The 26,434-nt window shown below is 47.5% G+C and overlaps 1 protein-coding gene across 1 annotated transcript in view; it reads left to right on the top strand.

Annotated features, from left to right (window-relative positions):
- The window catches only part of XDH (xanthine dehydrogenase), a 59,874-nt gene that overhangs the window by 15,906 nt on the left and 17,534 nt on the right, over nucleotides 1-26,434 (top strand). The window contains exons 7-24 of the mRNA XM_030858013.2: nucleotides 1,429-1,497; nucleotides 1,816-1,902; nucleotides 2,945-3,086; nucleotides 5,385-5,477; nucleotides 6,062-6,213; nucleotides 7,465-7,558; nucleotides 9,177-9,286; nucleotides 11,404-11,588; nucleotides 13,032-13,206; nucleotides 14,607-14,690; nucleotides 16,528-16,697; nucleotides 18,332-18,455; nucleotides 20,141-20,260; nucleotides 20,739-20,835; nucleotides 21,814-21,938; nucleotides 22,926-23,059; nucleotides 23,474-23,561; nucleotides 24,800-24,886. Coding sequence (XP_030713873.2) covers nucleotides 1,429-1,497; nucleotides 1,816-1,902; nucleotides 2,945-3,086; nucleotides 5,385-5,477; nucleotides 6,062-6,213; nucleotides 7,465-7,558; nucleotides 9,177-9,286; nucleotides 11,404-11,588; nucleotides 13,032-13,206; nucleotides 14,607-14,690; nucleotides 16,528-16,697; nucleotides 18,332-18,455; nucleotides 20,141-20,260; nucleotides 20,739-20,835; nucleotides 21,814-21,938; nucleotides 22,926-23,059; nucleotides 23,474-23,561; nucleotides 24,800-24,886 — 2,136 coding nt within the window. The remainder of the gene's footprint in view (nucleotides 1-1,428; nucleotides 1,498-1,815; nucleotides 1,903-2,944; nucleotides 3,087-5,384; nucleotides 5,478-6,061; nucleotides 6,214-7,464; nucleotides 7,559-9,176; nucleotides 9,287-11,403; nucleotides 11,589-13,031; nucleotides 13,207-14,606; nucleotides 14,691-16,527; nucleotides 16,698-18,331; nucleotides 18,456-20,140; nucleotides 20,261-20,738; nucleotides 20,836-21,813; nucleotides 21,939-22,925; nucleotides 23,060-23,473; nucleotides 23,562-24,799; nucleotides 24,887-26,434) is intronic.

Raw genomic sequence — 26,434 nt, forward strand, 5'->3', positions numbered from 1 at the left:
GGTGGTGTGGCGGTGTAAGATAGACCGAGCCGCTCTGAGATCCAGTGGCAAAGCAGTGAATGCAAGAGGGGTCTGCACGCAGGGCAGCACGTGCAGGGGGGTGGAGGCAAGTCTGGCCGTGCTCGCACGTTCTCAGAGGCTACACCTTCGGCCTCCTTGGCCCTCTGAGAACTTCCTCGGGGACACTGGTGGGTGGTGACTCACCCTTTGGGAAATGTCGGCGTGAATGGTGTCTTCCATGATTCACGTAAGGAAGGGCTACTCCCAGCCTGCTCCCCCAGGAATGGCTGCCCTGGAAATGTGTCTAGGTCTATGCCTGGGAGTTCCCCCACTTCTGCCTCTTAGCACAACTCCACGATTCTGTAGTGTCTTCTGGGGCTCTGAGCTGAGACTCCTGCCTCCTTGGGCTAGATGAGTCAGGTGAACACACCCTTTCCCACCTTCAGTGCATTGGTTTTGGGAGGTAGCAATCTGGGCTCTATTCTGTGCTCCGCCATTGGCACCCCAAGAGGTCCTGAGCAAGTCCTTTCCCCATAGGTGATGAGTCATCAGACCTGTACATATCCTCCAGAACAGGCCTGCAGTGAGGAATAAAGAGTGAGCTTTCTGGCGAGAAGTGCTTGAGAAGGCGTGGGAAGGCCATCAGGCACACTGGCCGGGCACACCGCTGGTCCTGAACGTCTTTGGCAGCAGCCCCCCAAAGACTCCAGCCTGGGAGGCGCCCAGCCCATTCCCATAGAACTTGATGGTTTAGAAGTAGAGGCATGAGGGGCTTCCCTAGTGGTCCAGTGGTTAAGACTCTGTGCTTCCCCTGCAGGGGACACAGTTTCGATCCCTGGTCGGGGAACGAAGGCCTCCTCAGGAAGCAGTACTGAAGAGGAATGTGGGCACAAAGAGATGATTTGATAAAATAGGACTAGCTTTTATGGAGAAATTTTCTCATAATTAAATATCCCTGCTGCTTCCAGGAGAGGTCCTGTTTGTTTATTCTCAAGTTATTTAATCTACGTTAACGAAGTGAAAGTAGTTAAAGCAGAGGCCTTTCCTCTGCAGAGGCAAGTGGGATGGGGTGGGGTATCTGCTGCTCCTTTTGATGCTGGAATAGGTATCATACCCAGATTTCATTTTTTTTTTTTTTTTTTTTGCGTACATGGGCCTCTCACTGTTGTGGCCTCTCCCGTTGTGGAGCACAGGCTCCGGACGCACAGGCTCAGCGGCCATGGCTCACGGGCCCAGCCGCTCCGCGGCATGTGGGATCTTCCCGGACCAAGGCCCGAACCCGTGTCCCCCGCATCAACAGGCGGACTCTCAACCCCTGCGCCACCAGGGAAGCCCCCAGATTTCATTTGATAGTAATCATCTAGGTTCTTTAGCTTCTGTGAAAACTCTTTGCAAATATCTTTGTGTGAATGTTGGTCATCTCTCTAGGATGGTGGATGCTGTGGAGGAAATGGGAACAACCCAAACTGCTGCATGAACCAGAAGAAAGACCATGAGGTAAGTGGATCCTTTTCAGCCTGGAAGCCTGAGGGCCAACCTCAGATCAAAGGAGCCAGTGGGCTCTCTCCACACTCTGGGCAGTGGTGGCTGGAAGAGGAAACGGTTACGCCCCAGCCACGAGGGTGGTGAATGTGTACATTAGCCCTGGAACCTCTGTCAAAACCTCCTTGTCCCTTCTTCCCAGGAGATACCAGCTCCTCCACCAGCCTGCTGGGGTCTGTGGATGAGCTCGCTTGGACAGAGGGCTAGGCCAGCCCTGTGGGGCATTTTAAAGGAGGGGACAGTGTATCACTCATCTGTCCCCTTTTCCAGCAGGTCACTCTCTCGCCATCTTTATTCAACCCAGAGGAATTCATGCCCCTGGATCCCACCCAGGAACCCATCTTCCCCCCAGAGTTGCTGGTAGGTGATGCCCCATGAGCCCCTGGAGACCTGTTGGGTCCCACTCGTACCCACTGGGGCCTTTGTGTCCTCCTTGTCCTGTAGGTTTCAGCCTGAATTTCCCTTCCTTTCTCTGACACCCAAACGTCAAGTCCCTGTGCCACATACTCCCACAGGGACCCACACTTCTCTCCTTCTCACACGTGTCACTCTGAGGGAGTGGATCCCTTTGGCACACTGTGTACAGTAACAGGAGCTCCAGAAGTATTTGGTGACCTCCTGGCTAAATCTCATGTATAAGCCCTCAAGCAAGCCATTCTTCTTTCTGTTAGCAGTCCATTCATATACGAAACAAACAAACAAAGAGAGCTGTGTTCAAAGGACACAGTCCATGGCCTGCAGCCATGTCTTAAGGACACCTCTCACGCCTACTTTCTCACCTTGATGATGCTGCTCCTTCACTCCAACATCATGACCAAAATAATAATAATAATCAAGCCACTCTCAAGGCTTCTCAAGTGCGGATTTCTCAGGGGGTGGCGAGCTCACGAAGGCTGCTTTAGGAATTCAGCAGGCCAGAAGGAACGGCTTTGCAGCAGACCGCCAGCGTATCTTTCTCTGTGAAACCTTGAAAAACCATCAGTTTGATTTGGGGGTTTTCTCTCTCAGCCCCGCATCACCCCTCATGCTCTAGAGCCAACCTTCCATTGCCTTCCCTTCTGATCCACCTCCCGTACCTCCTGGAGACAGTGACCTTCAGCAGGTCACATAACCTTGATCCTCAGCTTCCTCCTTCACCTGTAAAAGATGAGACTAACAGTGCCTCCTTCACTGAGATCTTCTGAAGACTAAGTGACATAATGTCTATAAAAGAGCTGCAACGTAATTCCTGCCTCGATACGTGGTGTCCTCCCTCCCTTCTCCCCTGACGTGCATTTTCCATCTGAATTCAGTATTAAACAAATCCATAGTAGAGTTGATCCCCTTGCAAACTTAAAGCAATGGCCCTGGGAATGGCAGTGGGGAGGAAGAGGCAGCACAGTAAGAAAACTTCATTTTCCAGAGGCTGAAAGACATTCCGCTGAAGCAGCTGCGTTTTGAAGGGGAGCGTGTGACCTGGATCCAGGCCTCGGCCCTGAACGAGCTGCTGGACCTCAAAGCGCAGTACCCTGAGGCCAAGCTGGTGGTGGGGAACACGGAGATTGGTAAGGGCGTGGGGTGGCCCTGGGCCAGTCTGCCCAGTTCAGCCCCTGTGGCTGTGTGTCCTCTGTGTGTCCTCTTTTGCCCTCACTTCCCCATTTCATATGTGGAGTAGTAACACCTCCTCTAAGGGTTGTCCTGAGTACTAACTGAACTCCTTGCTGACTGTTTTCCGTAAGCACTGACAGGGAGCCTGCTCTGCGCTGGGTACGCTGGGAGAGCCAGGGGTACCCAGATCACCTGGACCAGACCCCTTCCCTTCAGTGTCTCCCAGTCTAAAGGCGGAGGGAGCAACGTAGCTTACGTGTCTGGGCCGGTGCCTGATGGACACTAGGGGTTCCATAAAGGTCACTCTCTTGCCCTCCCTTTTCTGGGGGTGATGTGGTAAGGCTAGGGAGAGGAGATGTCCAAGTGTGACTGTGCTGTGTTGCCCATGAGTGTGGCCACCTGCCGTGTGGTACCACCACCTGGGACCTGAGGCCCGCAGTACGTGAACAGGTCAAGGAGACACGAGATGTGCAGCTCTCGGGCTTGGTCCTTGAAGACACAGGAGCAGAGGTGCCCAGGTCCCTGCTCGTCTCCATCCATTTATAAACCTGGCCTGGCCCGTTTCCACTTGGCTGGACCCAAGCCCAGTGGGGATCCAAGGAGAGGATGGTAGCACAGCCGAGGTCTGCCTCAGAGGAACCCTGGTTTGGGGGAACTTGACATGCTTTTAAGCAGCCAAGTCCAGCTTGTGGGGGACTCCTGGCTCTGGCTCTGGAGGGACCCCCCCGAGCCCTGGGTTCTGGTTGGTTCTTCAGCCACAGAGAGGAGGGCCTGGCTCAGGTCTGTGCTGGTGAAGTGCTGAGCTGGGCACCCTTGTGAGCACAGGTGCTGTGCAGAGTCCCCTGCTGCAGTAATGTGACACATCAGGATGGCAGGGTGGCCTGTGAGACGTGCCTCAGGTGATATGACCACAATGGCTCGCCCGTGTAGCCATGACCCAAGGGCCCAGGGTCCCATGAATTAAGGTGGAGAATGACAGGCTGGAAGAATATTTGGGGTCCTTGGGTATATGACATGTTCCTCGCCACGAGTCACACAATGTCCTGGGCTCAGTTAGATTCTAAGAGAAAGGCATTCACAAAGATATTATAAGCTCCAAGTTAGAAATAATTGCTTAAGACCATGCCATAGCTCTACCTCCTCCCTCACACGCACTCCACACAGTGTAACCACCTACCGCCATGACGTCGGGGGAGGTGGGTCATGGAGAACCGCAGCTCTACCTCCCTCCCTCACACACACTCCGCACAGTGTAACCACCTACTGCCATGATGTCGGGGGAAGTGGGTCATAGAGAACCCCTTATCAAAATGAGCCACTTAGTGCCTCCATCTGCATTCTTTGACCTACGAGCTGATGTTCAAACAGGCCAGACTCCTCAAAGCCTGCGCCTCCCTTCAGAGACCCTCAACAGCACCGGAAAGGGGCGGCGGCGGGGGGTGATGCACAGACATTTCCTTCTTACCCTTTTCCATCTACAGCCCTGTGGGCGGGGCTGGGAGAGGTGCTGTGCTAACTGGGTCTGAGGAACAGAAGCAGGTCTGTTCGCAGAGGTTTCTTACTTGATTCACCGGAAGGACAGAAACCAGACACAGACATTCAGTCCCACCAAGCCATGCACCTTAAGAACTCAGACAGATATTGGGGACCGGGAGGCCAATTTGAAGTTTTCTCCCTCAGTCAATTTTCCTGTTTTGTCTGAATGTTAGACTTTCATATCATATTACTATTACATCCCAATTCTAATAATTGCTCCGGTGCTGAAATATGCCCATTCTTAGCTGTGTGATTTGGGCAAGAAACTTAACCTCCCTGTGCCTCAGTTTCTTCATCTATAAATAGAGAAAGTCACAGTATTTCATAGTGTTATTGTGAGGATTGAGTTAAAATATGTAAAGTGCTTACAAGCGTTCCTGACTTATTTTCATGCCCTTTTTCTAGTATTGTGATTAAACACGCACGCACATATGCGCACACGCACACGCACACACACACACCACACACACGAATTCGAGTTCATCTTATTTGAATTCCGATGGGTTTTTTTGAGAGGGAAAGACATAGCTTTCAGGCTGATTGTGCGGAAACTGCACTTACTCTCACATCTTGTCCACTGCACCCCTAATCACCCCCAAGTCACCCACGGAGCATGTTATGATCGTGAATGTGTCCTCCGTCCTGTGTGCGGTGGTGGGGGAAAACGCCCTGGTGGTAAACAACAGACCTATAACTTGAGGCTTCTTGTTTCTCTTCAGGCATTGAGATGAAGTTTAAGAATCAGCTGTTTCCTGTGATCATCTGCCCAACCTGGATCCCTGAGCTGAATTCAGTGGAGCATGGACTGGAGGGTAAGGGGAAGTTTGCCTGAGCCCACAGAGGGGCTGGGACGCTGGAGGTGGGTCATGCGGGGGGATGGCGAGTGCCAGGAAAGACTCCTCTTTGGCTCCCGCTGCCGCCTGCATTTTTGGGAGCCGCCCTGCATGGGGAAGGCGGGCACCCTCAGTGCCCTCCTCCTCGGGGCATCCATGGTAGGGGCCAGCGGGCAAGGGGCTTGGGATTCTCCGTAGTTGTTCTCTATCCTGGCTGCATGTTAGAATCACTCATGGAAATAGGGGGTAGGTGGGGGGAGTTTTGGGGTACTTTTTAAAAAAAATGCCAAGACTTCACCCTCAGAGATCTGATTTTATTGAGTTGAGAACCACTGGTTTAGAGAAACGAGCACTCTGGTTGTAGGGTCAGCAGGCCTGGGGTTGAGTCCTGGCTCTTTCATTAGCTGTGTGGCATTGGGTAGGTCACTTGACCTCTCTGGGCCTTAATTTCCTCATCCATATAAGGATGTGCGTCCTGGTTTAGCCTTAGTGGGGCTGCTGTGTACGGAAGTGCTTTCCGAGCTGTGACGGGGATCGCTGTCATTCCGAGCGTGTGTTCCCAGGTATCTCCTTCGGAGCCGCTTGCCCCCTGAACTCTGTGGAAAAGACGCTGCTCGATGCGGTTGCTAAGCTTCCCACCCAGAAAACAGAGGTGTTCAGAGGCGTCCTGCAGCAGCTGCGCTGGTTTGCCGGGAAGCAGGTCAAGTCTGTGGCGGTGAGTCCCTATTTAGGGGCCCAGGATGCACGTTTTCATCGCAAGGCGAGGGGCGCTAGTCTGGACTCTGCTGCAGACCCAATGGGTGTCAAACTTAAGTGCTTAGAATTGCCTGGGGTGTTTGTTGAAAATGCAGATTCCTGGGCCCCACCCTCAGAGCGTCTGACGGCAGGTCTGGAGTGGAGCCCACGGGTCAGGTTTTAACAAGCCCCACAGGTGTTTCTGATGAAGGTGGCCTGCGGGCCACCCTTGGAAGCACCCACGCTGTGACTCAGTCTTTACCCCTGAGGTTGGAGCCACCTGCCCCCCTCTTCCTGGACTTGGCCAAGGCTGCCAGCAGGTGAATGAGAGATAAGTTAGGGAGAAGCCGAAATAGGAAGGGGGACTGCCTATCAGAGCTGGGGAGAGAACCAGAGGTAGACCCCCTGAGAGGAGGGAGAGGCCCACCTCTTGACTGTTTGTAATAAGTCTTCAGACTAGCCCCCAGATTCTGGGTTTGCAGACGGCGTTCTCACACCTGGCGCCATTTCAGTCTCACAGTTGTTGATGGAGTTGGGAGAAAAGCTGGCCCTCCCATTCCACTGCTGTTGTTGTTTTAAATTAGAACAAAAAACAAAGCAAAACAACCTACTCCCATTCTCATCACCCTACGCCAGGCACCTGTCTCCTTTGATTACAGATAAGGAGACATAAACCCAGAAAACTCTGCTGAGTTCCCAAGCTCAGATGCAATCTACTTCTGGGAAGGATTTTTTTTTTTTTCCCTGGAACAACTGGTTCTCTTCCTCTTTTCTAATAATAGGAACCTTGTGTCTGATTCTCCTTACATTCTTTGCCAAGGAAGCTCAGTTAGAACACACTGTTCATCCTTAAGGCTTCCTCCTCATTTTCCTTGATCTTTACCTTTTATTTCTTTTACTAAATCGCTATGGCCTCTGTGATAAACCACATCAACCCTTTCAGAAAGAGTTTGGGTGAAATCGATCAAACAAACAATTTAAAGGGGCTGATCCCGGTTTACCAACAGGTAAATTTCAGAGCTGAGAGCCAACCCCAGGCACTGGAATCTCTTGCATGTTGCCCGAATGCCCAAGTTCTTACTGTGCTGATCCTGTGTCTCCACAGGGGTGGAGAACCTCAGGGCTCTCCCTTCAGCAGGTGTCCCCCACCTTCTGTGTGTTCGGGAGCCGGCTGTGTGAGCAGGGCTTTCCTGGGGTGGGCTCTCTCACACGCGCTCTCTGCTTGTCCTAGTGCATTGGAGGGAACATCATCACAGCCAGCCCCATCTCCGACCTCAACCCTGTGTTCATGGCCAGTGGGACCAAGCTGACCATCGTGTCCAGAGGTGAGCTGCCTCATACAGTGGTCAGGAAAGAGGGCTGGGGATGGGGTGGAGTCTCACAAGGTAGGTCACTTTCTGGAGAAGCAGAGCCCAAAGTTCAATGATGCAGCTGTCCTAAAGTTTGGATCTCTGGCAGCTGCAAAGGGAGATGTACCCAGGTTGGGGACCAGGAGAGCTGGACCATCACTTTATTAAGAATTCACAACAGGACCTGTCAGCCAGATGCCTTACTTAGTGGTGTGTGCTGGGGCCAGAGTACACTGCTCACCACAGCTGATTGCTGGGTTTTCAGAGAACCTGAACGTTTGTTAAACATGGCAGCTATTAAAACTTAAACTATATAACCTTACAATGAAATAAAGTATATTTAAAAACAAAGGTAATGGACTTATATACACTACCAAATGTAAAATAGGTAGCTAGTGGGAAGCAGCCGCATAGCACAGGGAGATCAGCTCGGTGCTTTGTGACCACCTAGAGGGGTGGGATAGGGAGGGTGGGAGGGAGATGCAAGAGGGAGGAGATATGGGGATATATGTATATGTATAGATGATCCACTTTGTTATAAAGCAGAAACTAACACGCCATTGTCAAGCAGTTATACTCCAATAATGATGTAAAAAAACAAAACAAAGGTAATAAGTACTCAACATTCACCATTTCCCAATTATTTTATTTCATTTTACAGTTGTCTCTGCCCTTGAGGTTATTTCCATTTATTATATTTGTAGAGGGAAATGCTGCATATGGGTGTATTCCTGTCCATCTTTCCTCGTTGGAGGGTCCCCAAGACCACCTCTGGGTTTGATGACTCTTAGGAGGTCAAGGAAGCCTCACAGGACTCAGCGTAGAGTCTTACTCATGGCTATGACTTATTACAGCAGGAGGATAGAAAGCAAAATCAGCAAAGGGAAAAGACGCATGGGGCAGAGGAAACCAGGCACAAGCTTCCAGGGCCTCCTCGCAGGGGAGTCACACAGGACATGCTCAATCTCCCCAGTAGTAAGTTGAGCTATGACAACACATGTGAAGGGTAGTCTACCAGGGACACTCGTTAGAGACTCAGCACCCAGGGCTTTTACTGGGGGCTGGTCATGGAACTCTGCCTGGCATGTACCAGAAGTCCAGACTCCCAGGAGGAAAGTCAGGTGTTCAGCATAAACCATATGATGTGTACAAACATTTCAGGCCCAGTGAGCCGTTCTTATCAGGGAATGGTGGGAACTCTCCTGAAATCCAAGGTCCCAGAGGATAGCTAGTGGCCAACCTTGTAAGCAGGACTTTCAGAGGAGGGCAGGTCTGCTGTGTCAACTCTTTGCTACCCTCCTTCCAACATCACACTGAGCGATGTTGCTCTTTTAGCTTTACATTGGCTGTGGTAGGAGTATCTATACCACATAAACTAGCAAATGCTTTGAATCAGGGTTTTTTCTCAAAGAACTGATTGTGAAACAGTCACCAGCACACCAGTGCTTAAGGATTTCAAATGGAGCACCTTGGCCCCCGTTGTGCCAGCCACTGCCTCTGACTGTGGGCGTCAGAGACCAGGATGGAGAATTCCACTGGTGGTCTGTCTTATGCTTTCCTCACATTGGTCCCTCTCTGTCTTGCCTCTGTACAGGCACCAGAAGAACGGTTCGGATGGATCACACCTTCTTCCCTGGCTACAGAAAGACCCTGCTAGGTCCAGAGGAGATACTGCTCTCCATTGAGATCCCCTACAGCAGGGAGGTGAGATGCTGTCAGAAACATCCTGAATCACCCCTACTCCTGCCAGGCTCCAGACAGGGAGACCAGAGCCTGCCTCGGGAGCCAAACTTAGCATCTCTTCACTTTAACATTGATGTTCTTGTCTCTGAACATTGCCTTTAACCAACCATATTACTCTCTGAGTAATATGGGGGCACAGGGCATAATCAATGAAACCAGAGAGGTAGATGTGTGATCCTGAGTGAGTCATTCATCTTTCTGAGCCCCAATTTCCTCATCTGTAAAATGGGCCCATGTTACTGACTGTGCAGGTTATTGCGAAGACTGAAAAGAAAGAATTCATAAGGTTCCTGGAAGATATCCAGGAGCTGGTGGAGATCCCCAGCTAGTGCTAGTGACATAGTTCCAAGAACACAACTAGTTGTGGAGTATCCCTGCCCCAGTTTTCGTATGATGAAGTGTGGAGTTTGCATGCTGGGTAGAGAAGCTACCTGTGAGTCAGGTCCTCACATGCTGACCTTGGGCTTGACAAGGTGCTTTTTCCCTGACCTTGCCCTGTGTTGTCTTGGATGGATTTCTGCTTCACGAGAGGGTTTTCTGGCTTGTTGGGGCAGGTCTGGGCTCCTCTGGCCGCCTTGCTCTTGTTCCTTGGGGCCTGTGGTGTCTTGAGCTGGTGTGGTTTTGTCCTACACATTCCACAGTGGGCCTTTTAGAAAAGTGATCTGTGAGAGCCAGGAACCAGCTGTAAAGGAGAGTATTAAGGGTTTACCAGAGCTTGTGCTTTAGCGAGTGTTACAAGGCGTGTTTTGCCCTTGCTGATTTTGACCTCCTTCATGAGAATACTAATTAAATTAAAGCAGTTATATCCCTGTAGTGGTTTCTTAATGATTTTCCAGCCTGTCCTTATAGACCGTTTTGAACAGGGATTCCCAGAGTTTTTGTATTTCACAGATCAGTAGATTTTTTTTTTTTTTTTTAATTATGAGGTGGGGAAAGGAAGAGGAAACAGGCATAGCACTGCCCAGTTTTTATTTTGCCAGGTAGGGACATTAACAAAAAACATTTTATAAATGAAAAGAGGTTTTAATACCCAGAATTAGGTCTTTCTCAAGAAAGAACAGCTGATGACCTGATGCTGACGCTGCATGAACCCCGGGAAAAATGTTGCCGTGGACGAGCACAGTCCTGGGAGTGAGCGGCTGGAACCTCTGTTCCAGAACCGAGTTCAAGCTCTGGGCTGATTGCCCCAGGGCCATGTCAGACATCAGAAATCTAGACAAGCTTTCTCATTAGGAGGGGTCTCCATGGCTTCTTCAACAAAAGCCTGGGGCCATTTTGAACCTCAACAGTGGGCCTCCTTGCTTCTCCAATAAACCTTTCCTTAAACCTCCCACCTTTGACATTCATCAGAACTTGTGGTGCCAGGGTGAGTTCAGACCTCGAGCAGAACCTGAAACAGCTGGTTCTTACCTGGAAAGTAACTCACGCTCTCCTCCTATCTCCAATGACAGAGATTGGTTGGATCCGGGGGAAATGTATGTTCAAAGCACAAAGGCAGCTACTGTTTCATAGTGAGTCTTTCTTTCAGGAAACAAGATTTCTAACCACAGCCAGTAGACTGGTAGGAGACACAAGGCAGGGAGAGCATCTGCAGAAGCCACAAACACCTCCATCTGATGCTGGGTCTCAAACACCCTTTGGCATCGCACTGTACCTGCTTGAGAGGTGGTCAGGCCAGTGGAGCCTTCAGAACAGCTCTGGGGAGGCCGGGTGGACATGATACCAGGCACCAGGATGGGGAAGCCGTGGTGGGGCTGCCGCAGTCTCGCAGGAGCCTTCGTTTAAGCACCTTGCCCCCTCCTGCTCTTTGGTTGAGAGCACCCAGTTCTCCTGTGTCCCTGATTTCCCATTTTCCAGACTGATAGGCAGAAATCCTGGCCTTTCCCAGCTTCCAGGAACATTATCTGGAACTTCTCCTGAAAGGTGGCAGTCATGTCCCGATCGTTGACCTCTACCACCAGCTGTTGGCTGCTCTGTGATGGTCTCACCACCTCACCCCACCTGTGTCCCTGCTTCAGGCTCACTTTGCAGTCCTTGCAAAACAAGGGAGGAAACAGGTCTTCTTCTGTGATTTTCAGGGTGAGTTTTTCTCAGCATTCAAGCAGGCCTCCCGCAGAGAAGATGACATAGCCAAGGTGACCTGTGGCATGAGAGTCCTGTTCCAGCCAGGAGCCGCGCAGGTAAAGGAGCTGGCCCTTTGCTATGGTGGAATGGCAGACAGAACGATCTCAGCCCTCAGGACCACGCAGAAACAGCTATTGAAGTAAGAGCTAACGGCAAAATAAAACTGCTCCTGGTGCTACTGATATTATCACTGCTGCTGCTACTACTATGGCTACCAGCAGTATTACCATTGCTGCTACTACTGTTACTACTGTAGCTGCTTCTACGACTACTACTGTGAGTTCTGCTGCCACTGGTGGTATTACGATTAATCGTGTTGCTGCTGCTGTACTACTATTCGCATTGCTACGACTGCGGCTATTACTAATACTACCTACTGCTGCAGCTACAACGACCGTTACTATTGCTACTGCTGCTGCTGCTTCTACTACTCCAATTGCTACAGCTGTGCTACTCATGTTATTTCTGCTACTGTTATCACTGCTGTTCTCCTACTACCATTACTGTTATTCCTATTGCTATCACTACTATGACTAATATTACTATTGTGGCTACCGCCACTATTATAGCTGCTACTACCACCGCTGTCTCTTCTACTACTGATATACTATTATTGCTGTTACTCCTAGTATTACTACTACTGGGGTTACTGCTGCTGCTACTTTTAAAGATGCTACTATTAATGCTATTATTATTGCTGTTACTACTACTGTTACTGCTACTACAACTATTACTATTGCAACTAGCACTGCTGCTGCCACTATTACTACTAATAGTATCACTACTGCTGCTGCTGCTGCTTCTACTACCAGTAGTATCACTGGTGCTCTTGCTATTACTACTGGTGCTTCTCCTATTTCTGTTATTACTTCTGCTTCTACTACTATTACTATTGCTTTCACTACTACTATTACTGCTTCTGTCACTGTTAGTATTACTGTTAGTATTACTACTACTGGTATTGCTGCTGCTACTATTGCTATTGCTGCTATTACTGTTACTGCTGCTACACTATTATTATAGCAACTGCTATTACTATGGCTACTATATGGCAGCAGTTGTACCAAGCACTTTGCTGGCACTGTCCTATGTAATCCTCACAATAACCATATGGATAGATAAAGCTTAACTTTGGAGTTTGGTTCCTTGGTTCCAATTCCTGGCTCCAATACTTAACAGATGGGTAATATCAGTCAAGTTACTTAATTTTTCCATGTCTCAGTTTTCTCGTTGGTAAAATGAGTATGAAAATTTTCCCGACTATACCTTTTAATTTAAATTGAAAACGACATTTCATATAAATCACTTGGGACATTACCTAGTACATTATAGGAACTCAATAGATTTACCTATTATTTACCTATTATTATTTTTGTGGTCTTTAAAAAATTGTATCTGTCTTTAAAAAAGAGAAAACTGAGGCTCAAGGAGGTTCAGTAACTCGCCTAAAGTCACATAACTGTAAGTATCTGAGCCACATTTTGAGCTGAGGTTCATGACTCTAAGGCCCTGTGCAAACCACTCACACAATGGATTCTGAGAGCTGGGTGGGAGTGCTCTCACACAGCCTGCTCTCTGGCAGGTTCTGGAATGAGAAGCTGCTGCAGGACGTGTGTGCAGGCCTGGTGGAGGAGTTGCCCTTGTCCCCAGACGCCCCAGGTGGCATGATTGAGTTCCGGCGCACCCTCACCCTCAGCTTCTTCTTCAAGTTCTACCTGACAGTGTTGCAGAAGCTGGGCAAAGAGGACTCAGAAGATGTGAGTTTGGGGCCTGGGCAAGGCAAAGACTTCCTGCTGCACTTGTGTTTAGGGATCTGGGAAGCTGGCCGGGGTAGGAGAGTGCCGTGGACCAGGTGGTAAACGTTCCTCTCCTCTGGATGTCTAAGGACAGAGGAGCAGGGACCAGGGACACAGCCTAAGGAGCCACACGGAGATGGGAGCCAACTGGGTGGCTGAGAGGCAGAGCACTGGGCTGGGAGTCGGGGATGTGGGTTCTTGTCCTGGCTGTGTCATTACCTTAGGTGAGAACCTGAGTAGGTCACCACTCTTTCTATGTCTTAGCTATAAAAATCTGGGGGCGGGTAGACCAGATGATCCTTCCAGCAGTGTAGCTGATACAGCTGTGGTTGTGTAGTTAGAATGGGAATGTGATGTGATGAGAACGTGAGGTGGGGCTACTACAGCCAGGGGAGATGCGCATCCAGGAGAGGATGCTAGTTGAGGTAGAGTCTTAACTCCTGAGATGGGTTTGCCAGCAAGTATTTATTTTGCACCTGTTACATCATAAGATTGTACTGTGTGCACTAGGGGTGGCAGCGGAGAGCCTAGTGTGGGAGAGAACGGGATCAATAAAGGTCAGCCTGGTGTGACAACTGAGGAGATGGAGTGGGGGGTGGGGCACAAAGGAGAGAAGGCTTCACAGCTGTGGGTGCAGCAGAGTGAGATCCCTTTTTATAAACATTTGTAATAGTTAATTTTTTCTGATTATGTAAGTAATAAATTTGTGGAAAACTTTAGAAAATACAGAAACGTATAAAGAAAAAATTAAAATTACTCTCAGATCTTAGATAAAGCCACTGCTAATATTTTTCCTTATTTCTCTCATCTTTTTTCCTATGTTTATCTGTCCATCTGTCTGTCATCCTATTTGTCTGCTCAATGTCTCTCTCTCTTTCTATCTGTCCTTCCATCTGTCTATCTATATATCTATCATCTTCCTATCTTTTGATCTGGATATATCATTTTCTGAATAGATTTGATGTCATACTGCATAGAGAGCTTCACGTTCCCCTTAATTTTGTTGAGATGATACTATGAGAATTTCCCCTACCACTAAATATTTCCCACAGAATTGAGGAGAAAAAGGATGACTTTTCCAGGAAGACTGAGGGAGAGGGATATTCCCAACAGAGAAAGCAACATGCATAAATACAGGAAGGAGGGAAACTTTGGTTTGGTGTGTCAGAGGAAGTAGGGTGCAGGGGTGGGGAAAGAGAAGCTGTGCAGAGCCCACGTTCGGATGTTGAGATAGATCCAGCCAGTACCAGGAGTGTAAATGAGGAGATGAGAAAGTTGTTACTTTTACCACTTGGGAACAACCAAGGATGGGACCAATGATAGAAATAGTCATGATCACCTCTGTTATCTTGTCTCCACAGAAGTGTGGTAAACTGGACCCCACCTATTCCAGCGCCACCTTACTCTTTCACAAAGACCCTCCGGCCAACATCCAGCTCTTCCAAGTGAGTACAGACTGTATGTGGCTAATATCAGTGGCCCTTGCAGGGCACCTCAGATGATGCTGACCATTGGTGAGTGACCGACTCACACTGTATGTGGGTGCTTAAAGCTCCTTACCGTTGTACATAAATGTCTAGTGAAGGAAATGGGAATTATATTAATGTGAATGCAGCCATTTCCCCCCTTGCTCACCTAAATTTCTCTCTTGGGATTCCTCTCATCTTCACCTGCTCCTTAAAAAGCATTTTTTCCCCATTTTGTTTTTTTCTAGTTCCTCTGCAGGGCTAATGTGCAAAGCTAGGAGTTCTCTTGAGCATGTAAACTAAACAAAATTTTTAAAACCCTATTTATATCAACAGTAATTTTTTGAGAGGTATTAGTTAAAGGGTCAGCTGTAAATGTTTTGGATTTTTGTGGGCCTCATAGTCTCTGCTGCAATTCCTCAACTCCATCATTGCAGCACAAAAGAAGCAAGAGGCAATATATAAATGAATGCGTGTGGCTATGCACCAGTAAAACTTTATTTGTAAAACCAGGGAGTGGGGCTTCCCTGGTGGCGCAGTGGTTGAGAGTCCGCCTGCCGATGCAGGGGACGCGGGTTCGTGCCCCGGTCCGGGAAGATCCCACATGCCGCGGAGCGGCTGGGCCCGTGAGCCGTGGCCTCTGGGCCTGCGTGTCTGGAGCCTGTGCTCCGCAACGGGAGAGGCCACAACAGTGAGAGGCCCGTGTACCGCAAAACAAAACAAAACAAAACAAAAAAACAAAACAAAAACAGGGAGTGGGCCAGATTTGGCCCATTGTCGATGATTTGTAGACCCCTGCTCTAGATTGTAATGGTCCAAAGCATAAACTCTGGGCCTGACTGCCAGCACTTGAATCCAAACTCTGCTATCACATAACTGTGTAACCTTGGACAAGTTACTTTCTCTCGGTGCCTCTTGGGCAAGTTAATTATGCCCAGTTGCAAATGTGGCTAATGAGGGCCCCTGTTTCACAGCATGGTTTTGAGGATTCAATGGGTTAATAAAAGTGAATAGCTTAGGTAGTTCCTTGTATATAGTAAACTCTCAATAACTACTAGCCATCATTATTATTACTTTGAAAAAACACACAAAACAGTGTTTTATTATAAACTGAATACGTTTTAGAACATTTTGAAAAATATGGAAAAACATAAGAAAATAAAAATCACCCCAAATCTCACCTCCAAGAGAAAATCATTATCATATGTTTGTATACTTCTTTCCATTTTTTCCTATGCATATATGGACATATCTGTACTATATTTATAACATTTTTCCACAGAATTTTGAATCATTACCCACACATACAATGTTGTATGTCCTGCTTTTACACTTAGCATGAGCATTCTTTCCTCCTAATTAAAATTCTTCAGAACTATCTTTTGACAGTTGTGTGTTATTCCATCCTGTGAGCATAGCATAGTTTATTTACGCAACTCTCAACAAATGGACATTTAGGTTCCTTGTTTTGTTTGCTCCTGCATATAGTCAGCCGTCATCTGTGGATGTGGAGCCCATGGATACAGAGGGCCAACTGTACTGCCTCATTTTATATAAGGGACCTGAGCATCTGCAGATGTGGGTATCCATGGGGCGTCCTGGGCGGCTGCCCGTGGCTGACTGTATAGTGATACTGTGACCACTCTTCTCAATGCCTTCTTACCTGCCTTCTGTTTCTTTCACCCTGTTCCCCGCCTGCCTCCTCCATTCTCACTCCTCACATTTGCTTTGGCCTGAAGCTCCCCATGGCTCCCTGGGGCTTCTAGGGGAACAGTGTCTCTGCAGCTCAGCCTGATTGGTGGCCATGTTGTTCCAGGAGGTGCCCAAGGGTCAGTCTGAGGAGGACATGGTGGGCCGGCCCCTGCCCCACCTGGCCGCGGCCCTGCAGGCCTCTGGGGAGGCTGTGTACTGCGATGACATCCCTCGCTACGAGAATGAACTCTTCCTCCGGCTTGTCGTCAGCACCCGGGCCCACGCCAAGATCAAGTGCGTGCAGTCAAAACACTTGGGAAGGGGGGTGCAGGGAACACACCTGCCAGGCCCTGGAGATGCCACGACGACAAGCCTCCTCCAGGGCCTCCCGGTCCAGAGAGGAACACAGGAACTCTTTTTAAAACCAGTCTGGAGAGAAACAGGAGACGTGAGGGGCTCAGGGGTGCTGGGAGGGTGGGGGGATGACATTGGAGAGATAGGCAGGGGCCAGATCAGGAAAGCCTTGGGGTGCTGAACAGGGACACTACACTTGGCCAGAAAAGCAATGAGGAGCTGCTGAAAGGCCTTTCTTAGATCTTCACTGTGGATATTGGGCTAAACTTCAGTGCAAATCTTCAGGAGAACTTGAGTCAGCACCAAAGGGAAGAAGGAGGCCTTAGAGTGCCTGGCATTGACTTCCTATTCCAGTGCTTAGCAACCTGACCTTGGCTTGTGTGCTTAAGCTCTCATTTTCTCCATAGGGTACTTTTGTGAGGATCAGTGATAGTGTCCACAAAGGACCCAGCAGAGAATAATCACTTGTACCCATTTGTTGAACCTTGAGAGCCCAAATGGCAAGAATTTCTACCTCGATGATGATGGTGATGATAATAAAAACACTCATGTCACACAATATTTGCTGCAGCCTGGTTTAAAGCATTTTACACATGTGGCCCTATCTCTTCCTCGCCACAACCCTATAGGCAGGTCATATTATTATCCCCATGTTCCAGATGAGGAAACTGAGTGGTACAGCAAAGGCCCTAATGTGCTGAATCTGGATAGGTATTAGCTGTGATGTGGGTGTTGGAGCTCTCCAGAGTAAATGCTTTTCGGTTCTCTTGTACTTGGAGACCAAAATAGGGCATTGTACAAGGTCCATAGGGACGAACGTGTCCTATTCATCTTATATCTACCACAGCACGCAGCACAGTGGCCTCCACGTGGTAAGCATTTAATCAGCATTTGCAAAATAGGATAGGATAGGATAGGATAGGATAGGAGGTAGAAAAGGGAAGTGTTAGGGTGGAGGAAAAACTGTCAAAAAGAAGACAAAGTTATCCAATTGGGTAATGGGTCTTTTTTTTTTTAAGATGAAAATGTTTTCCAGTTTAAGTTCATGGATCCCTGAATTCTATCAATAGACCCTTTGAGGGTATAGATCCCTGTTCTAGATGATAGTATCTGTTCTCCCTATGAAGGGATGGATGGGATTGGATGAGGAACTACAAGGAGCAAGATTTATAAGATATGAAAGTATAGCTGGGCTTCCCTGGTGGTGCAGTGGCTGAGAGTCCGCCTGCCGATGCAGAGGACACGGGTTCGTGACCCGGTCCGGGAAGATCCCACATGCCACGGAGCGGCTGGGCCCGTGAGCCATGGCCACTGAGCCTGCGCGTCCAGAGCCTGTGCTCCACAATGGGAGAGGAAACAACAGTGAGAGGCCCGTGTACCGCAAAAAAAAAAAAAAAAAAAAAAGTATAGCTGAAGATATTTTAGAAATTTTCTCTATTATACAATCTTCTGGGAAAGAATTATTGATACACAGGTAGAAGCAGAGCATAGTTCATCACTGAGTCAGGTGACAGGTGACAGGTCTTCTGCTTGTTTTCCTCCCTGGCCCCTCACATTCCTCCTCCTCCTTGCAGGTCCATTGATATTTCAGAAGCTCGGAAGGTGCCAGGCTTTGTTTGCTTTCTCTCCGCTGATGATATTCCTGGGAGTAATGAAACTGGACTTTTTAATGATGAGACAGTCTTTGCAAAGGATAAGGTGCATCTTGGATTTTTTTAAAAAAAAATATGAAGTTAGTGGAATGAGTATTTAAGTTTTAATTTGTGTTTTTTCCTCCAAATCCCTGATCTTGAAAAGATTATACATTTGCACATATCAGGGCCATCATCCAATTAGCCAGTATTCAGGACAATCAGTAAAGGGATAGAATATGCCTGGTAGCACTTTTACTTTTAACTTAATGTTTATTTATTTATTTCATTGATGGCTGCAGCTTGTACATAGTATAAGACATAGTAGGATGACTCCATGCCAAAGTGGCATTAAAAAAAGGCCTGTGACTGTATTTTAAGAAACAATCAGGTTCTTAAGTGTACAATATTAAACTCCTTTATTAAAAGAAAATAAAAATACACTAAACAAACCAAACAGAATAGGAATTACAAGTACAATACCACCACTATGTGTATTGATAATTCACTTACATGAAAGTTTATCTATTGATTTCAACCATATATGGAGTTCTGCCAAAAAAAAAAAATTCCAAACATTCAAGGGAGCTGCTACAAAAACCTGTATACTCATAGGATAGTTGTCAGTCATTTTATAATTCCAGTACAGCTCAAATGTTGCAAATTGGAGGTTGATAGGTGTTGCTGAAGGACAAATTCAACTTATTATTAAGCTAAAAGTGAAGGAGGGAATGAAAAACTATAAACCTGAGATACAAGGACTCTAAAAGGAGAGCGTTTGATAGAAGACAAATTGCTTTACAAACTTCAAGAGCCTCTAAGACCATAACTAGCATTATGGTTAGTGAGAATCAGCCAGGTTCAACAACCACTAGGCTAACCAATTAAGTCAAGAGCTTAACTGGGTCCTGAAGAGGTAATTATCAGAGACAAGACATGTTAAGTATTGGTTCCTATTGTCAGAAATCTCATCTTCCCACGTGATGAGTTGGACAATTTTTTTGTTTATTTTTGGAAGGATGTTAGGAAAAAATTATCCCTGAAAGAGATCCATGAAGTTTCTATAGTAACTGAATTTATTAAATGAAAAGAAAACAATAATCATTAATTATTCTATAAATCTAACAACCAAAAAAACTGGTTTATAGGTCATCACGTCTAAGAACCAGTATTGGGGAATGACCACTTTGGGGCATCTAGGTGAAATATAAGACATGATTGCTGCCTTTGAGAAACTTTTGGTATAAATCTGAGAAACAGAAGATAAAAGAGAGTAGAGTGGTAGAAAGAAAATAAAACTGGAAGTCAAGGGTTAAGATTTAGTCATGGTCTAGTAGTGAGGCAACTGTGATCTTGCCATCTGGGTCTCCATCTCTTAATATGAAGAACAAGGGTGTTGGGGTAGATCTGAGTTGACAGATATACTTCATGGTGCCCTGCTTTCCATTCTGCTGCTCATGGCAGACATCACTAATCAATCACCACATTTTATCCTGGGCAGCTTCTCAAGAGGCTGCCATCAGATACTAGTTATCTCCAAGTCCTATTCCAGTTCTACTGATTCTAAACACTTATGAAGAAGCACATAACCCCAAATAGTAGGATAAGAACATGAAGAGGCCTCAGGACATTCCTTAAATGTACCTTAAAAAATTATGGGGGTGAGACTTCCTTTGCTTTTTTGAACAATCAGAAATAATTTGCTTCACGAGGAGCATGTTATGTTCTTTAACCATCTGGCTCTGCTCCTAGGTGACTTGTGTTGGGCACGTCATTGGTGCTGTGGTCGCCAACACCCCAGAACACGCACAGAGAGCCGCCCATGGAGTGAAAGTCACCTATGAGGATCTTCCAGCCATTATCACGATTGAGGTAACTGGGGAATGGGCTGCCTGGAGAGGGGAGATCTACCTGTTCCTGGAGACACCTTTATTAGGATCCTCTAGAGGAGATTCAAACAGCAGGTGGAATCTGACCCGATAAGTTTTTAAATCTCCTCCAGCCTGCGATTGTGGGTCCTATGAATCCTTCCCCATCATGATCCCAGACTCAGTCCATAAATGGCCAAGCTGCGTTCTTCCTTCCCAGTTTCAGCTCCAGCTGGTTCCTTGAGGGATTCTTTGCTTTCCTCAAGATCCAGGGTTGTATGTCTATATCTAACGAAATAGAGAAATAGGACACCTTGGGCTACAATTGAGCTTTAAGTCTATATAAGAAACTTACAGAGATGGCTGTGTGACTTATGTGGGAAGAGAGAGGTAATAATTCCAAGAGCTTCTCTTCCCCAATCCCTTTAAGCCACCTTCTGTCCTTTAAAGCCAAGTCACTGAAGCTTCGTTTTAATCCTCAGGATGCTATAAAAAACAATTCCTTTTATGGATCTGAGCTGAAGATTGAGAAAGGAGACCTCAAGAAGGGGTTTTCGGAAGCAGATAATGTTGTTTCAGGTATGGCCGCGTGATGCAGCAGTGGGAATGGGGTGGCCCTGGTTTTTGAGTTAAATTCAAGAGCTGTACCTGAGCCCTGGAGCAAGGGAGTGATTTCCTGACATTTCCTAACAGAAGAGTCTCTGTTGTTTGTAACAAAATACTAGACAGGTGGCTGGGAAAGAACTTCAGCGTCTTAATCTCTACTCTCCTGTCTCTAGACTGGACATACCTAAGTGGTTCTGGAGACATTATAATGTGTTGGATTTGGAAGACTGTCTAGGGAAGATAAGGGTCACAGATGTCTCTAACACGATATTGTAAAGCAATTATACTCCAATAAAGACTATAAAAAAAAAAAAAAGGTCACAGATGTCTGACCAGTCTTGGGTCTGCCCAGCCTCTGGCTACACAGAGTCTGGTCCTCCCCATCTGCCTGAAGGCAGTCTTCACCCATCTCCAGCTAGTGCTCTCTCCTCTCCTCCCCCTTTCCCTCCCGCACTGGGAAATTAGGTCGAGAGCTCTCACCCCAGAGCAAGGCTGCCTAACAGCCCCCTTTGGCGATGGTTTTCTACATTGGTTTCTGTACATCGCTAAGTTACTAGTATGCCAGCTATCCAGCTGGACTGACAGCTTGGGGTCTGGGAGATGCTGTTTATTTTCAGCTTCTGAATCACATCTGTTAATTCCTTTTTTACTTTTTCCAAAATTTTACAATGATAGTCTAAAAAGCTTTCATTTCCGCTGGCTGCAGCAGGAAGGGAGCTTCCCACCTGATGCATTTCAGTGTCGTTCTGATCTCTTTGTTAGCGTGCGGGGGTTCAGCTCCCAGATGGCTAAGACTTTGAGAGCCTTTTCCATCCCAGTTGGGGAACTGAAAGGGTACCTGTGAACAGCTGGTAACTGCACAGGGCCCTGCATGAGTACATTCTCTCCTTAAGCAAACTCACCGCCTCTGCAGCATCGGGCTCACTGTGGGGAGTCTTGTTGCTTCTCCAGGCGAGTTGTACATCGGTGGCCAAGAGCATTTCTATCTGGAGACTCACTGTGCCATTGCTGTCCCGAAAGGCGAGGCAGGGGAGATGGAGCTCTTTGTGTCCACACAGAATACCATGAATACCCAGGTAGGTGTCCAGTGGGTCAACAAGGGGCCGGGGAAGAGGGAGACATGGGCTGATCCAGGAGGGCATGTGAAGGTAGTGGTTCGAAGCCAGGCCCTGTCACCAACAAGCTGGTGTCATTGAGCTTGTTATATAACTTTCTCATCTATAAAATGGGGCCTGCCCAGGACGTTGTAATGATTAGATGAGTTTTAAAACTTGGATAGAGCCTAGAAAATGTTAGCTATTATCATTCCAGTGCTGTATTGCCTTGGTCAGATCATATCTGGCCTCAGTTTCCTCATCTATTAAATGAAGGGGTTGTGCTAAGTGAGAGCCATGGGGACCACTACATTAGCTGCAGTGGCTCAAATATTCCTCATTTCTCTATTGCATGTAATAGGACAGTGGTTGCCAGTGTTTTGGGCAGCTGGTCTTACCCTCGTGACCCACCAGTTCCTGGCCAAATGGAATGAATTTTGGCTCTGAAAGTAGGCTGTGAACAGCTGCTCACCCCTCTGGTTAAAAATGAGTGTCTAGGGGCTTCCCTGGTGGCGCAGTGGTTGGGAGTCCGCCTGCCGATGCAGGGGACACGGGTTCGTGCCCCGGTCCGGGAAGATCCCACGTGCCGCGGAGCGGCTGGGTCCGTGAGCCATGGCCGCTGAGCCTGCGCGTCCGGAGCCCGTGCTCCACAACGGGAGAGGCCACAACAGTGAGAGGCCTGCGTACCGCAAAAAAAAACAACAACAAGAAAACAAAACAAACAAAACAACAACAACAAAAAAAAAAAACAAGTGTCTGAATTCAGTGCACAGTGACTGATGTGCGCCAGACCCTGGCACCACTACCCAAGGGCTGCCCTGGGACAGGAGAGGGATTCTCGAATCAAGGAATTTCAGAGTTCATAGCAGTAATTAGGCTTCTGTGTATCGGGTAGGCTCTGCGTCAGGGCTGAAGTAAGTCCAGGTGGCATATGCATTCACTGGGAGTATTTTGTTCTTTTGCCCACAGTCCTTTGTTGCAAAAATGTTGGGGGTTCCAGTAAACCGGATTCTGGTCCGAGTGAAGAGAATGGGAGGAGGCTTTGGAGGGAAGGAGACCCGGGGCATCGTGATGACTGTGGCTGTGGCCCTGGCTGCATACAAGTGAGTTCCCCCAGTGGGCTCTGGGAAGAGGAATAAGGCTGCCTCTGCCAGGAAGGCTTCCTGGATTCCCCCCTTTGGGAAGTAGATTCCCCTTGCTTCAAATTTTCACAGCCCTCGGTGTTTAGAACTCGTGGGCATAGGGGTGAGGGCAACATCACCTGGTTCATTGTATTCAAATGCATGTGTCCATGTCCTATCTCTCCTACCTGGCTGTGAGGACCCCAAAGGTAAGGACACACTCCACACCCCATACCCCACACCTGGATGTCCCCCACCTTGTCCAGCACAGTGTCTAGAGAGTGAAGCAGTCCAGTGTACCAGGTGGAGAAAGAAGGCTTCCTTGCTGTTTTTATCCCTGAGACTCACAGGGCTGGGCTGTTGTAGAGGTTTCTCATGCTCTGGTACCTCCCCCAGGACTGGCTACCCGGTGCGCTGCATGCTGGATCGTGATGAGGACATGCTGATAACTGGCGGCAGACACCCCTTCTTGGCCAGATACAAGGTTCTAGATGTCGGGGGCTGTGTCGGGTGGGCAGTGCCCTCTGCTTAGGAAACTGGGGATAGAGATTCAGGGATCCTGGGATACACTCTGACTTTTGTCATGACTGCCTGTAGAAATTCAAAGAAGGAATAACAAGGAGAGAAATTCAAATCAACCAACAGCAACATAGGAGGGTGATCCTGGGGGAGGCTGGCAGGCCACTTCCCAAGAGATGCCACGGGATGCTGTGCGTGACTTCTGTGAATTCGCTGGGGTCCAAATCTGGTCCTTGTCCACTCAGGCTCGGAAACATGATTTGTCAGCAGATCTGGGGTGAATCCATCCCACAGGATGGCCTAATGTTAATGTGTTTACAGCCTGATGTCAAAGTCAGAATGACCACTTAGTAATCTCCAATGAGAAATGCAACTTTCCAGGGGCCTGGTCAGGTATAAGCTGTTAGGGTGCCTGCTTGGCCAGAACATGTATGGCTGGGCACTACCCAAGTGCCCTGTGGGACTGTCCCTTTTCTGGGCTTCTGTGGATGACCAACTACTGTTCTGACCATGCATCCTCCTCTCTACACACCAGTAGAACCTTACAGGTCCCAGTCTGGTGCTATAAACCTGGGAGCCCTCTGTCTCCACAAGTTGGCTTTGAACATCGCCTCTTTGGCCTCTTCTGACTTTATTCCATGATTTAACTCACCAAAAGGGATTGCATTTCTCTTATTCCCAAATTTTTGTGGGCTCCAAGAAAGTAACTTGGTCTTGTGGGGTTTCAGGTTCCTTGCTCATGAAATGGCCTGTCAGGGTTTGTTTAGATAGTTTACACGAGGTTGGGGATGTGAAAGCACTTTCATGCTTGTGCAAGGTGTAACTTTTGCTGTCTTCTGGCCAAAAGCTGTGAGCGAGTCTCCAGTTTCTCTCCTAGTTTCTCTTCCCAGCCCTCCCCTCCCTGACCTATCATGACCCGTGTTCTTTCTTCTACCTCCTCACTTCCGTTGGTAGAACCAGAAGCCAGGAGTAGGGAGGAAGAAGGAGGAGTGTAGGGAGAAGGGGCATCCAGGGTCCATCACTGGGGAGATGTTGGTTCCTCTCTTCTTCACCTGTGAGGTCTGGTGATCTCTTAAGTTCGACTTTATTTTGTGGTGGGATGTCTTATTCTTTCTGTTTTCTCCAGGTAGCGTAAGTGGGAGGAGATGGCTAGAGACAGACAAAGAAAGGGGACAGTTGAGAACTCACTCTCCTTTTTTTCAGGTTGGCTTCATGAAGACGGGGAAGATTGTGGCTGTGGAGGTGGATCACTACAGCAATGCCGGGAACAGCCAGGACCTCTCTCTCGGTGTATGTAGGATGTGCCCTTGCATCCGGGGTGACTGGGAGGTCACGGGTGTGCCCCATAGCATGTTTGCACATGCGGGAATAGGCCTCCTCAATCCTTGCCTGTTGTTGCAATAGCCTCCTACTTGGTCCCCACCTTCAGGTTCTCCATCCTTGGTTATTCTCTAAAGCATGGAAGTGATCATATTACTTATCTGACTAGAAACTCAACCTTCTGGTGCAGGATATTTTGCCAAGCAAGTAAAGTTAGTTACAAAACTTTATGTATAGTATGGTGACATTGAGTGCATGAATGTAATACTAATTTGTGTGTGTGTGTGTGTGTGTGTATGTGTGTGTTTAATGATATGCATGACAAAAGTCTGATAGACCATACTCCAAACAGTGACTGGGTGGGATTAAGGGGGGATACTAACTGTCATTTTCTATATTATGCATTTCTGTGATGTTTGAATTTTAAATAATGACTTGATTTACCTTTTTAAAAATAATTTAATTGAAATATAGTTTGCATAACATAAAGTTCACCCATTTGAAGGACAGTTGACCTTTGAACAACGCAGGCATTAGGGGCACCACCCCCAACCCCACAGTCAAAAATCTGTGTTGGGCTTCCCTGGTGGCACAGTGGTTGAGAGTCCGCCTGCCGATGCAGGGGACATGGGTTCGTGCCCCGGTCCGGGAAGATCCCACATGCCGCGGAGCGGCTGGGCCCGTGAGCCATGGCCGCTGAGCCTGCGCGTCCGGAGCCTGTGCTCCGCAGGGGGAGAGGCCACAACAGTGAGAGGCCTGCATACCGCAAAAAAAAAAAAATTCTGTGTATAACTTTTGACTCGCCCAAAACTTACCTACCAATAGCCTACTGTTGACTGGAGACATAACCAATCACATAAACAGTCCAATTACACATATTTTATATGTTATATGTATTATATATGTATTTTTACAATAAAATAAGTTAGAGGAAAGGAAATGTTCTTAAGAAAATCATAAGGAGAAGAAAATACAGTACTGTACTATATTTATCGATACTGTAAATTTACATGATCTGTTTATAGGATGAACCGTCTGTCTGTAAGTACCTACATCAATATTATCTTATATGATACAAAACACTGTAGATGTTATTTGAATTACTAACACTAGACATCAACAATGAAAAGATAATGTGAAAGAGAAATTCATGTTTATTTACAGATACAGTGATTCATGCATTGATAACGAAGAAGCAGCAGTATGATTGCTTTATGGTAGCCCAGTGTAATCAATACGATTGCTTCAGGATAGCCTAGCCTATACACTAATGAATGAATCGTTATAAAATTTTTATGACACACAGTAATTTTTATGGCATATAGTATATGATTACAGTCATAGACATAATATAGTACTGAAAACATTGTTACATTTTTAAAAACCCACTTCCCTGTGATGATAGGCTGAGAGGCAGTTTCTCCAATTACAAGAGAGGGGCATACTGAACAGTAATATAATTCTTTGAAAGCAAAGTTATAAAACAGTAAGAAAACTAACATATTATTTTATATTTAA

The sequence above is a fragment of the Globicephala melas genome, chromosome 12 (genome assembly GCF_963455315.2).
Source record: "Globicephala melas chromosome 12, mGloMel1.2, whole genome shotgun sequence".
Classification (NCBI taxonomy): Eukaryota; Metazoa; Chordata; class Mammalia; order Artiodactyla; family Delphinidae; genus Globicephala; species Globicephala melas.